The sequence below is a fragment of the Anolis sagrei genome, chromosome 6, assembly GCF_037176765.1.
Source record: "Anolis sagrei isolate rAnoSag1 chromosome 6, rAnoSag1.mat, whole genome shotgun sequence".
NCBI classification, from domain to species: domain Eukaryota; kingdom Metazoa; phylum Chordata; class Lepidosauria; order Squamata; family Dactyloidae; genus Anolis; species Anolis sagrei.
In genome coordinates this window covers 122,387,088-122,400,742 of record NC_090026.1, presented here as the reverse complement: position 1 = coordinate 122,400,742, position 13,655 = coordinate 122,387,088, and the positions used below count along the sequence as shown (strand labels likewise).

General features: G+C 42.9%; 1 protein-coding gene across 2 annotated transcripts in view; it reads right to left on the bottom strand.

Moving 5' to 3' along the window:
- Positions 1-13,655, bottom strand: part of WDR86 (WD repeat domain 86) — a 38,345-nt gene that overhangs the window by 14,145 nt on the left and 10,545 nt on the right. For both annotated transcript variants that reach the window (XM_060782615.2, XM_060782616.2), the window contains exons 3-5: positions 11,608-11,749; positions 7,795-8,227; positions 2,306-2,441 (exon numbers count right to left, since the gene is read on the bottom strand). In XM_060782615.2, the coding sequence (XP_060638598.2) occupies positions 2,306-2,441; positions 7,795-8,227; positions 11,608-11,749 (711 nt within the window). The remainder of the gene's footprint in view (positions 1-2,305; positions 2,442-7,794; positions 8,228-11,607; positions 11,750-13,655) is intronic.

The following is a 13,655-nucleotide window of genomic DNA, read 5'->3' as shown; positions in this document are numbered from 1 at the left end:
TGCATTGTATTTTTTATGGCATTCACTCTTTGTCTTTTTGCACTTTAAGCAGTTTACTACTATTGACTTCTCTCAATGGTGGTTCTTGACTGCCTTTCACATAATATGCCAGCGCATGTTTCTCTTCTTCTACCATTTGTTTCCCTTGCAGAAGCCCTCTCTTTGCCTCCTGATTTTCTGGGCAGGTCAAATCTGTCGGTATCACTACGCGGGTGTAATGCGTAGTGGATTGTCATGTTTTCTTGTTTTTCTCTCCAGATCATCCAGCTCTGCCTGTGTCCAGTTCACAATTCCAGCAGTGTATCTAATGACGGGGATGGCCCAGGTGTTGATAACCTTGATCGTATTTCACCATTTAATTTGCTCTTCAAAACCTTTCTGACATTTTTAATATATTCTTTGCTGACCACATTTTTCACATGCCCATGCTTGATAGTGTCCAACTGTAGTATGTCCAAATATTTTAGGTATTATTATTATTATGTTTGTGTTTATTTATGCAAATATAAACATAATAATAATAATAATAATAATAATAATAATAATAATAATAATATAGTGGCTGTCCTGGAATAGACCTCAGACAAATAGTATAAAGGTAATTTTATACAATATTTTTTAATAATTTTATTAGATACTAGCCATCCCCTGCCATGCGTTGCTGTGGCCCAGTCTGGGGATCTCAAAAATAAAGTAATGAAAAAGTGTTGGTTTCTAATATATGTAATTTCTTTCTGCTTGTGGATAAACAGTACTTCTTGTTGTTTCTTTGTCAGTGTTGATGTAGAGATTGTCTGCTTTGCCTACTCTGGAAAATGGAACATATAATTGTCCTTCTTTAGGGGTCCCTTTCAAATCTATGATACTGTATCTCTCTGTGTGTGAATTATATCTATCTATATCTATGACTGAATGACTCTTTGAAGGCTTTGTTTACATTTTCTTGCCCCAGTGAAGGGAATTGGACTGGATGGCCTTAAGTATTTTCTATTGGTCATGGGGGTTCTCCAAGGGAAGTTTGCCCCAGTTCTCTCGTTTGTACGATTCAGAATGCTCTTTGATTGTAGGTGAACTATAAATCTCAATAACTACCACTTCCAAATGTCAAGGTCTATTTCCCCCAAACTCCAGCTGTGTTCATATTTGGGCATATGGAATATTAGTGCCAAGTTTGGTCCAGATCCATCACTGTTTGAATCCACAGTGCTCTCTGGATGTAGGTGAACTACAACTTCCAAACTCAAGGTCAATGCCCACCAAACCCTTCCAGTATTTTCTGTTGGTCATGTGAATTCTGTGTGCCAAGTTTGGTTCAATTTCATCATTGATAGAGTTTAGAATGCTCTTTGATTGTAGGGGAACTAGAAATCCTAGCAACTACAACTCCCAAATGACAAAATCATAATTTTTGAGTGATGGTCACTCCTTGTGTTGTGAGATGTTTTGTTGCCAAATTTGGTGTGATTTCGTTCATTGGTTCTTTTGTTTTTAAGGTACTCATTATGCACAGAGCATTTTTATATAGATAGATAGATAATATTTATCTATTTATTTATTTATTTATTTATTTATTTACAGTTCTTATATTCCGCCCTTCTCACCCCGCAGGGGACTCAGGGCGGATTACAGTAAACACATATATGGCAAACATTCAATGCCAGTTTGACAAACAATGTTTAACAGACAAATACACCGAGGCTATTTAACTTTTTTCTGGCCGCCAGGGGAGCTGCTGCTTTTCATCGTCCATCAACGACACCGATGAAGTTCTTCCGCATTCCACATTCCCTGGAGTCTTTTTTCTTTATGGCCTCATAAATTAGTTAAATTTAGCCTCCCACACAAGGTGGTACCTTATTTTCCTACTTGACAGATGCAACTGTCTTTCGGGTTGCAAAGGTCGACAACGGGCTACACAATGGCTGGACACTCACTCCAGCCCGGGCTGGCTTCGAACTCATGACCTTTTGGTCAGAGTGATCTTTAATGCAGCTGACGCTCAGCCAGCTGCGCCACAATCCCGGTAATAGATAATGGGGAATGGGACCCAAGTCTAAACACAAAATTTGTGTACACTGAACCATCAAAAGCGAAAGTGTCATTATCTCAGCCATCTATATAGAATATTTGGGAGTATTTCAGACTTCAGATTTCCAGAAAAGGGACGTTCAACTTGTAATGTATCAAAGATTCATTTCATAGGTTTGCTGTGTTTGTTGTTTTTCCTTTGAACACAGGGAGAATGTGACCTCTTAGCAACATGATAAGAGGAAGCAAAACAAGAAAGGATTTTGGGAGAACTTACATATCCCAGCATGGTACTTCAAAGTACTGACGCTGTGCTTGTGAGCCTTGTAGGTTCGGATTCGCTCCCCAGTATCTGCCAACCAGCATTTTACTGTCCTGTCGGCGCTCCCTGAATACAAACATCGATTCACCAGCTAAGAGGGAAAAGAGAAGAAACAAGTACTTTCATGAGAGAGGTCTTTGGGAGCCATAGACATCTTCAAACCAAGCGGAAAAGAAGACAGAAATAACATTAATTATCATATAATTATAAAGTTGGAAGAGACCACAAGAGCCATCCAGTTCAACCCGGACTGGGTTGTGGCACACTTAGTTAGTATCCAGCTGCATTAAATCACTACTGACTGAGAGGTTATGAGTTTGAAGCCAGCCTGAGACGGAGTGAGCTCCTGACTATTAATAGTCTAGATTGCTGTCGACCTATGCAGCCCGAAAGACAGTTGCATCTGTCAAGTAGAAAACTTAGGTACTGCTTTATGCATGGAGGAAAATTTAACTAATTTATGATGCCATAAAACCTCCCAGCAGTGTGCAGAAGAATGAGGAAGTACTCCATCAAGGACTCGGTGTCACAAGTGGATGGTGAAGCAGCAACTCCCCACTGTGGCTGGAACTGAGCATGCCCGAGGAAGAAGCCCTGGCGGAAGCGCGGAAGCTGTCTTGGTGGCCGTCTCCCCACTCCTTGCCGGCACCCCTTTGGCTAGGCTCCAGGAAGGATGAGGCTGTTCACCAGCCACACACACGCCTCCCTCGCAGCCTGCCACCTCCGCCAATCAGGGTGATGCTTCCGGGAAGCACATAACCGTCACTTGACATCACTGTCAAGGGGATCCTGGCTTGCCCCCTGCCCCCCTCCCCAAAGCAGCGCAAGAGCCATTGTTCCACTCTGTGCAACTGAAGTCAGTAGAAGCATCTACGCTGGGCCACGACCACCAAATCTGTGTGGGGCTCCTCACAGGTAACGGGTATACAGTGTTCCCTCTACTTGTATATTTTAAATTCATATTTACGGTTCGCAGAAAGCGAACCGTGAAGTAGAAAGGGAACACTGTATTATTTTTTATTATTAAACCACAATACCATACACAATACAACAACACTTCTTTATTGATTAGTCAATTTTGACCATATCAAAACATGCAAAACATACAAAACATACACATACAGTAAAACCATATATGAATACAAGGCATCATGGCCTACTGGCCTGTCGACCCACTCCTAAATAATTGAGCAACTACAAGATAAAGAGGTCATAAGATTAAAAATTGATTAATTCCTTAAAATAGGGCTAGGGTGGGGGGCATGGGTAGGTAAAACTAGTGGCGTGTCCATATTAAGTTTTTAAGTTTGAGTTTTGTTGATGGCAGCAAGGTCGCCTCTCTCTGCTTCCATCTTCTCACAGATGGCCAGCGCTTTTTGGGTAAAAAGGGTCAATTTTAAAATAGAGTTTTTATCTGAATCATAGAATCATAGAATCAAAGAGTTGGAAGAGACCTCATGGGCCATCCAGTCCAACCCCATTCTGCCAAGAAGCAGGAATATTGCATTCAAATCACCCCTGACAGATGGCCATCTAGCCTCTGCTTAAAAGCTTCCAAAGAAGGAGCCTCCACCACACTCCTGGGCAGAGAGTTCCACTGCTGAACGGCTCTCACAGTCAGGAAGTTCTTCCTAATGTTCAGATGGAATCTCCTCTCTTGTAGTTTGAAGCCATTGTTCCGCGTCCTAGTCTCCAAGGAAGCAGAAAACAAGCTTGCTCCCTCCTCCCTGTGGCTTCCTCTCACATATTTATACATGGCTATCATATCTCCTCTCAGCCTTCTCTTCTTCAGGCTAAACATGCCCAGTTCCCTAAGCCGCTCCTCATAGGGCTTGTTCTCCAGACCCTTGATCATTTTAGTCGCCCTCCTCTGGACACATTCCAGCTTGTCAATATCTCTCTTGAATTGTGGTGCCCAGAATTGGACACAATATTCCAGATGTGGTCTAACCAAAGCAGAATAGAGGGGTAGCATTACTTCCTTAGATCTAGACACTATGATCCTATTGATGCAGGCCAAAATCCCATTGGCTTTTTTTGCCGCCACATCACATTGTTGGCTCATGTTTAACTTGTTGTCCACGAGGACTCCAAGATCTTTTTCACACATACTGCTCTCGAGCCAGGCGTCACCCATTCTGTATCTTTGCATTTCATTTTTTCTGCCAAAGTGGAGTATCTTGCATTTGTCACTGTTGAACTTCATTTTGTTAGTTTTGGCCCATCTCTCTAATCTGTCAAGATCGTTTTGAATTCTGCTCCTGTCCTCTGGACTATTGGCTATCCCTCCCAATTTGGTGTCGTCTGCAAACTTGATGATCATGCCTTCTAGCCCTTCATCTAAGTCATTAATAAAGATGTTGAACAGGACCGGGCCCAGGACGGAACCCTGCGGCACTCCACTTGTCACTTCTTTCCAAGATGAAGAGGAAGCATTAGTGAGCACTCTCTGTGTTCGTCCACTTAACCAATTCCAGATCCACCTCACCGTAGTTTTGCCTAGCCCACATTGGACTAGTTTCCTTGCCAGAAGGTCATGGGGGACCTTGTCAAAGAAGGCCTTACTGAAGTCCAGGTACGCTACATCCACGGCATTCCCCGCATCTACCCAGCTTGTAGCTCTATCGAAGAAAGAGATCAGATTAGTCTGGCATGACTTGTTTTTGATAAATCCATGTTGACTATTAGCGATGACTGCATTTGTTTCTAAGTGTTTGCAGACCACTTCCTTAACAATCTTTTCCAGAATCTTGCCCGGTATCGACGTGAGGCTGACCGGACGGTAGAAGGATGTGCAATTTCTCCTTATTCTCTGAATAAGTATGGTTCTCTAGCAGGGGCTCTAGGTAGTAAGACCGGATCCTGTTGTAGTAGGGACATTTTAAGAAAAAATGTTCTGAGTCCTCCACTTCTGCATCTACCTCACGACACCCACAGGTTCTCCTCGTGTAGGGAATATTCTGATGTCGTCCCAACTTGGACTTAATGTCGAGCTGCTCAAATCTAGCCCGGGTAAAAAAAATTCTAATATAGAGTGGAAGTATAAAAGAGAGGTAAGGTTCCATGCCCACATTACATTTAAATTTGGCCAGGTATGGAGTGGCTCTAGCTTGCGCTATGTTCATTAGATCATTTTGTGCAGCAATGTCGAGAGCTCTTTGGTATACAATTGAGCATACATTTGCCCCAAAATTTGTTAACTCGTGGGGGGCAAAACCTAACCTACTAACTGTGTGGCCAAATCTGCTATGCCAAGATGACCACTCTTTGTGGCCATACACAATACTCTGAGTCAATGAACTTAACGAGAAACGATTTCCAAACTATAAGGGCTGCTACAAAAGTCTAAAAAGCTATATGTTTCATTTCAAAGATTCTACATCATCACTTTCTCCCACCAATTGGTGTTTTAAAATTAATTTCCCTCTGCAAAAACAATGTGTGGATTCCACAAACCCATGGGTTACCTTCCTCATTTGCAAATGCTCAATGTGTTGCGGATTCCCCGTGCTCGCCCCTCTCGATCCACCAAGAAGGAGCGCATTCCTCCAGAAGCGATCCATTATTTTATATTTCTTAAAAAATGCTCCACGCAACCTCCCACAACATCCATTTGGCTAATGGAATGGAAAAACAAGGGCAGCCTTGGCTTTCAAGGTATCCTATATCATGAGCCACATACCAAGCAAGTTGCAGGATAGCTTATACACGATCTTGGCTTCTTTTACGTCAAGATAAAATAAAGTGGTCAATCAAAGCAAATGTGCTTTTAATTCTTTTCATTAGAAGAACTGGCATGTCTTTCATCTATAAGAGCAGTGATTAATTTTTCCCATTTTTTCCATAATTAGGAAGGACAAAGGAGGAGGTAAGATAGGGAGGAACCCTTTTGGACCACAATTCCCCCCCCCCCCCCCCCAAGCATCCAAGAGTCATTAAATGGCTGTGTGTGTGTGTGTTTTTAACAACTGGGGAGACACAATTCCCAATTATAATGTGTCTGCGACTTGAAGAAGCAGCAATGGCTTTGTTGCTGTGTTTTTCTTGGCTGGCTTCGGGAAAGGCTTTGTTCACTCTGGCTAATTTCCCGACAAGAGCGGCTGTCGGAGAAAAGCACAGCGCATCACGGAAAGAGGAGACTACAATTGGACTTGGAGCTGGTTTTTTTTGTTCAAGTGACACATTCATGTTAACATCATTTACAGTCAGGGAGAGCGCATGTATTCGTAATCTATTACTAGCAGGTTTTTTAAAAAAAAAATAAATAGAAAAATGGACCAAACTCCCACAAAGCTTAACTTTTGAAATATCTTTTGAAATACCAATTGTCTTGTCCGTGTCAGAACATCATATGCAATTAACACTCCAGCTGCCAATAATGGCTATGGTACTGCCCTCCAAAATGAGATACAGAGAAATGCTGGACCACTCTAACAACTATGCAGAGAAGCCATTGAAATCCACAAGCATGTGGACAATTTCAACAAAAAGGAAGAAACCGTGAAAATGAACAAAGTCTGGCTACCAGTATTAAAAAATCTCTAAAATCATAACAGTAAATAAAGAACAACACTCAAAAACAGGGGAACTCCAGACAAGAAACAATCAGGGACAGCTAATCACCCCTCAACAAAGGATTCCCCCAGGCAGTAAGAAGTCAGACCTTGAAATTGCTAGCCCATTGAATTCTAATCAAGGTGGCCAATTGCAACATTCACACCTACCTCCAACAGACAAGAGTTCTTTCTCCCACCCTGGAAATTCCACAGAAATATAAACTTGCTGAATTGAACATTATTTGTGTCTTAATATTTGCACTAAAATGTGCGATGCAAGGCCAGAAAGTTATTTTTCTTCTTTACAATATGTTCTGTCTACTTGATATTTATGAAACAAATTGCAAGGTGTCCAGTTGCAACATTCACACCTACCTCCAACAGACAAGAGTTCTTTCTCCCACCCTGGACATTCAGATATATAAACTCCATTTTCCCAGTTTCCAATGGACCTCACAACCTCTGAGGATGCCTGTCATAGATGCAGGCAAAACGTCAGGAGAGAATGCTTCTGGAACATGGCCATATAGCCCAAAAAGCTTACAACAACCCAGTGATTCCAGCCATGAAAGCCTTCGACAATATAGTTTACAGATACTTAGTCCCACACTCTCTTTTGCTCTGTTTCAGATTGTTCTCTGCTGCTTCAGAGGATGGACTAGGACTAATGATTTTCAATTACAGGAAATTCCTACCGGCTGTTAGGAATTGTAGGAGTTAAAGTCCAAAACACCTGGAGGGACGAAGTTTACCCATGCCTGGCTTTGACCTATGACTTGCAGAATCCAACATCTGGGACAGCCTCTTGGCTGTAGGATTCTAGAGTTGAGATCCCAAACAACACATACCCCAAGCTGTTTGGTATAAACATAAATATCGACCCCTCACCTCTAGGCAAATGACGGACCCTTGGTGCTCTTTGAACACTCTCAGCTGCTCGCCAGTCACAATGTTCCACGTCCGAACGGTGTAGTCAGTGCTGCCGGAAAAGAGCTCTCGGTTTGGAGCATCAAGTATCAGGCACAAGACGGCCCCAGTGTGTCCCAGTAGGGTCTGGTGGCAGCGCCCACTGGACACCCACCAGACTTTCACAGTGCAGTCCGTGCTCCCCGTCACAAGGAAGTCCTTGCTCAGTGTCTCCTCCTCCAGTTCTTCCTCTTCTGAGTCTTCAAGAACATCTTTGGAGGAGTAAAGAGCCAACGTCAGGACGCAGTTCCGGTGGCCCCGAAATTCCTGGATGGGCTTCTCCTTCGCTACGCTCCAGCAACGCGCTGTCCTGTCATAAGAGCCGCTGAACAGGTAGTCTTTGGAAACCAGGATCCTGTTTGAATTAAAAAGAAACCCACATATTTATTTATTATTTATTTATATACGACACTAGCCATCCCTTGCCACACATTGCTTTGGCCAGTCTGTGTATATGTGTTTTGTGTGTGTATATGTGTGTATATATTTTTGTGCATATATATGTTTGCGTATATATATGTGGTTTTGCACATGCATTTTATTGTATTGTTTGTTTTTTGGCTTTTAAAGTCTCTTCTGCTGTGTTTTTCAGTGTTTTTATGAGTGATGGTCACTTGTTGGCTTGATAGGTGTATTGTGTCCAAATTTGGTGTCAATTCGTCCAGTGGTTTTTGAGTTATGTTAATCTCACAAACGACCATTACATTTTTATTTATATAGATTTATATCCCGCCCTTCTCACCACAAAGGGGACTCAGACAGCCTTACAAGTTATATGTACATACAATATATTATGTTATTAGCATAGTACAATATTAGTATTATATATTACTATATTGTACTATGCCACTATACTGTAATATTAATAGTTCCGTCTTCTGCTGCTTAGGGTTAGGGTTGGGGTTGGGGTTAGAGTTAGTATTTAAGGTTTAGGATAAGGCTTAGGGTTAGGGTTTAGGGTAAGGGTTAGGGTTAGAGTTAGGGTTTAGGGTAAAGGTTAGGGTTGGGGTTAGAGTTAGTGTTCAGGGTTTAGGGTAAGGGTTGGGGTTAGGGTTTAGGGTTTAGGTTGGGTTAGGGTTGGCATTAGGGTTTAGGGTAAGGGTTTAGGGTTATAGTTAGGGTAAGGGTTAGGGTTGGGGTTAGAGTTAGGGTTCATGGTAATGGTAAAGGTTGGGGTTGGGGTTAGAATGAGAGTTTAGGGTTGGGGTTAGAGTTAGGGTTTAGGGTAAGGGTTAGGGTTAGAGTTAGTATTTAAGGTTTAGGATTAGGGTTGGGGTTAGGGTTAGGGTAAGGGTTAGGGTTGGGGTTAGAGTTTGGGGTAAAGGTTAGGGTTGGGCTTAGAGTTAGTGTTTAGCGTTTAGGGTAAGGGTCGAGGTTAGAGTTAGAGTTTAGGGTTGGGGTTAGAGTTAGGGTTTAGGGTAAAGGTTAGGGTTGGTGTTATGGTTTAGGGTAAGGGTTAGGGTTGGGGTTAGAGTTAGTGTTCAGGGTTTAGGGTAAGGGTTGGGGTTAGGGTTTAGGGTTTAGGTTGGGTTAGGGTTGGCATTAGGGTTTAGGGTAAGGGTTTAGGGTTATAGTTAGGGTAAGGGTTAGGGTTGGGGTTAGAGTTAGGGTTCATGGTAATGGTAAAGGTTGGGGTTGGGGTTAGAATGAGAGTTTAGGGTTGGGGTTAGAGTTAGGGTTTAGGGTAAGGGTTAGGGTTAGAGTTAGTATTTAAGGTTTAGGATTAGGGTTGGGGTTAGGGTTAGGGTAAGGGTTAGGGTTGGGGTTAGAGTTTGGGGTAAAGGTTAGGGTTGGGCTTAGAGTTAGTGTTTAGCGTTTAGGGTAAGGGTCGAGGTTAGAGTTAGAGTTTAGGGTTGGGGTTAGAGTTAGGGTTTAGGGTAAAGGTTAGGGTTGGTGTTATGGTTTAGGGTAAGGGTTAGGGTTTCGGGTTATAGTTAGTGTAAGGGTTAGGGCTGGGGTTTAGGGTTCAGGGTAATGGTAAGGGTTGGGGTTGGGGTTAGAGTTTAGGGTTGGGGTTAGAGTTAGGGTTTAGGGTAAGGGTTAGAGTTAGTATTTAAGGTTTAGGATTAGGGTTGGGGTTAGGGTAAGGGTTAGGGTTGGGGTTAGAGTTTGGGGTAAAGGTTAGGGTTGGGCTTAGAGTTAGTGTTTAGTGTTTAGGGTAAGGGTTGAGGTTACAGTTAGAGTTTAGGGTTGGGGTTAGAGTTAGGGTTTAGGGTAAAGGTTAGGGTTGGTGTTAGGTTTTAGGGTTTAGGGTAAGGTTTAGGGTTATAGTTATGGTTAGGGTTTTAGGGTAAGGGTTAGGGTTGGGGATAGAGTTAGTATTTAAGGTTTAGTATAAGGGTTAGGGTTGGGGTTAGAGTTAGGGTTTAGGGTTTGGGGTAAAGGTTAGGGTTGGGCTTAGTGTTTAGGGTTTAAAGGGTTGAGGTTACAGTTAGAGTTTAGGGTTGGGGTTAGAGTTAGGATTTAGGGTAAAGGTTAGGGTTGGTGTTAGGGTTTAGGGTAAGGGCTAGGGTTTAGGGTTGGTGTTAGGGTTTAGGGTAAGGGCTAGGGTTTAGAGTTAGGGTTTAGCGTTTAGGGTAAGGGTAGGGTTTAGGGTTAGGGTTTAGGGTTAGTGTTTTACCATAAAAGGAGTCTTACATTCCTTCTATATTATCTGTTTCCAGCCTGGCTTACATTACCTCAGTCACTCACTCCACCCCCTGTCCGGGTCACGTGTTCCGTTCTGCATTGCACAAACAGTGTTGCCGAAGGAGCGAAGCGGAAACAGCGTAACACTTGGAACTTCTGGACCCAGTTATCATACTATTACTGGGTTGACTTCTAACAAGATCATGCTTTTCTGGACTAGTGGTTTTCAAAAGGTGGTCTCCACATGTTCATGGAGTTTCACATTTGCCAAACAGATGTGACATCATTTTTACCTTTTCAATAAGGTTATGGTGCACTTATTTCCAATACGTTATGGAATTTCCAATTTTAAAAATCAGGCCTGTCTTGAAGTCTGAACCCTGCAGCTAGATATATACCAATTTGCAAATGCTTTGTGTCATAATCACATGGAGAATGATCAAAGAACATCTAGAAGACGTAAAGACATGCTTTATCACGGCATTCCAATTCCAAGTGTGATAGCCAATTGCTGCCGATAAATTAAGCTTTAAGAGGAATTTACGAGCGACTATAATGTGGCAGTGGTCATCTATATCTATATGGCAGGAGATGCCAAGAAAATATCACTTATTGCTCGGTCATAAAGTGTGCATTTAATACAAAAAGGTTTGGCGGTAAACATCTCTGGAGTCAATCAACAGCAAGGCAGAATCCCAACTCTACACAAAGCCTTAACAGAATCCTTTTACGACCAAGAAATATTCCTAACACAGTGCTTTTTAAATCTCTTTATCACGTGCATCTGTTACCCATTGAGCTGTGCTAACACACACACACAGCGACACCCCCCTGGAATTTCCTTCCCAGCCATGGATTTGTTTCAATTCCTCCTTGCTTCCCTGCTGGTCTCTTGTCCCCAAAATACAGCTGCGTCAGCTCTGCTCCTAAGATAACTAACTAATCCTGAAGCCAACTCATAACACACATTTATGACAATTCCTCTGAGCAGCACAAACACAGGAGGAGACCTGTTAGGACTAACAAAGAAAAATAAATACGTAGTAGAGAAGTTTGGGAAGAAATCAGACAGGGATCCGTCTACAGACCACTGAGTGCAACACCTACCTGTTCACAATGGATGTGTGTCCTCTGTAAACAGCCAAGCATTGGCCGGTCATCACATCCCACTTTCTGATCGTATGATCGGCACTACAAGTGAAGGCGACTTCATTTTCTAAATGGCAAGCGGTGATATAGCTTTCGTGCCCTAGGAATAACAGAAGAGAACTAGAAAAGATCAGCATGAATACAGAATTATGAACAGAAAAAAGTTAGGTTTTCCCCTGACATTAAGTGTAGTCGTGTCCGACTCTGGGGGTTGGTGCTCATCTCCATTTCTAATCCTAAGAGCCCGTGTTGTCCATAGACACCTCCAAGGTCATGTGGCCAGCATGACTGCATGGAGGGCCGTTACCTCCCCGCCAGGGCGGTACCTATTGATCTACTCACGTTTGCATGATTTCGAACTGCTAAGTTGGCAGAAACTGGGACTAACAACAGGAGCTCACACCACTCCACGAATTCGAACCTGCGACCTTTCGGTAAGCAAGTTTAACAGCTCAGCTGAGCCCCCAGCACCACTGGGGGCTCCTTATGAATGGAAAGAACACATACACAAAAAAGGTTAAGCTGGAACTATGTTGTTGCCACACACACACACACACACACACGGTGTACTTTTTTGGCCATTCATTCTCTGGCTCTATTTATTTATTAATTTACCCTATTTATACCCCCATATCTAGTTATTGCACTGCAGCTATTCTCCAAAGGCTTGATTCCAAAGCCAGGTTTTCTCTTTCTTTCTGAAGGCCAGGAGGGAGAGGGCTGATCTAATGTGGCTGGGGAAGGAGTTCCACAGCTGAGGAGCCACCACTGAGAAGGCCCTGTCTCTCATCCCCACCAATCATGCCTGCAAAGAAGTTGAGCTGAGAGCAGGGCCTCCCCATACGATCTTAAGCTCCAAGGTGGTTCATAGGGGGATACATACTATCTGGAGTACAGCCACTGGATCAGCTGCATTTGCCTAAGTCTTTACACAGTATTCAACAACTGATTCAATGGACTGGAACCCATTGCAACACTGCATTTCAAAGCTCAAACACTAATAATGCATCCCAATGAATACAATCTACTATGCTGCTGAATATACGTGTCCAGTATGGAATATAGCTCCCCACACTAAAACAATGGATGTGGCTCTTAATGAGATATGCTGCATTATCACAGGATGCCTACGCCCTAGGACAAATTATACTATTTAGCCAGTATTGCACCACCTGACATCCATCAGGAAGAAGCAGCCAGTAATGAAAGGATCAAGGAGGTGACATCTCCAGCCCACCCTCTGTTTGGATATCAGCCAGCATTCCAATGCCTTAAATCAAGAAATAGCTTCCTAAGATCTACAGAGATACTCGCAGGAATACCTCAGCAAGCAAGAGTCCAAAATTGGCAGGTTAAAACCCAGAACCTCAATCAGTGGTTGATTCCAGATGAGAGACTCCCCCCTGGGCACAAAGGAAGACTGGGTGACTTGGAAGGTGCTGAACAGACTGCGCTCTGGCACCACGAATGCAGAGTCAATCTTAGGAAATGGGGCTTCAAAGTGGAGTCCACAACATGCGAGGGCAGAGAAGAGCAAACCACCGACCACTTACTACAATACAACCTAAGTCCTGCCACATGCACAATGGAGGACCTTCTTAGAGCCACACCAGAGGCACTCCAAGTGGCCAGCTATTGGTCAAAGACATTTAGTAGAATGCCAAGTTTTTAACTTTGTTTGTAATTTTTTATACATTGTAACTGTATTCTCAATTCATTTCTGACACAATAAATAAATAAATAATAAAATCAACAGAGATCAGTTGATGTATTAACTATGTTATAATAGCTGCAACCTAGGTGACTTTGGAACCAAACCTTCCCATATATATGGCCTGTATTTAAGATGAACGGAAAGTATGCAAAGAGAGAGAGAGAGAGAGGATATTACACCTTAGACCAGGGGTCCTCAAACTATGACCCAGAGGCCAGATATGGCCCCCCAAGGTCATTTACCCAGCCCTCGCTCAGGGTCAACCTAAGGCTGAAACAACTTAAAAGCACAC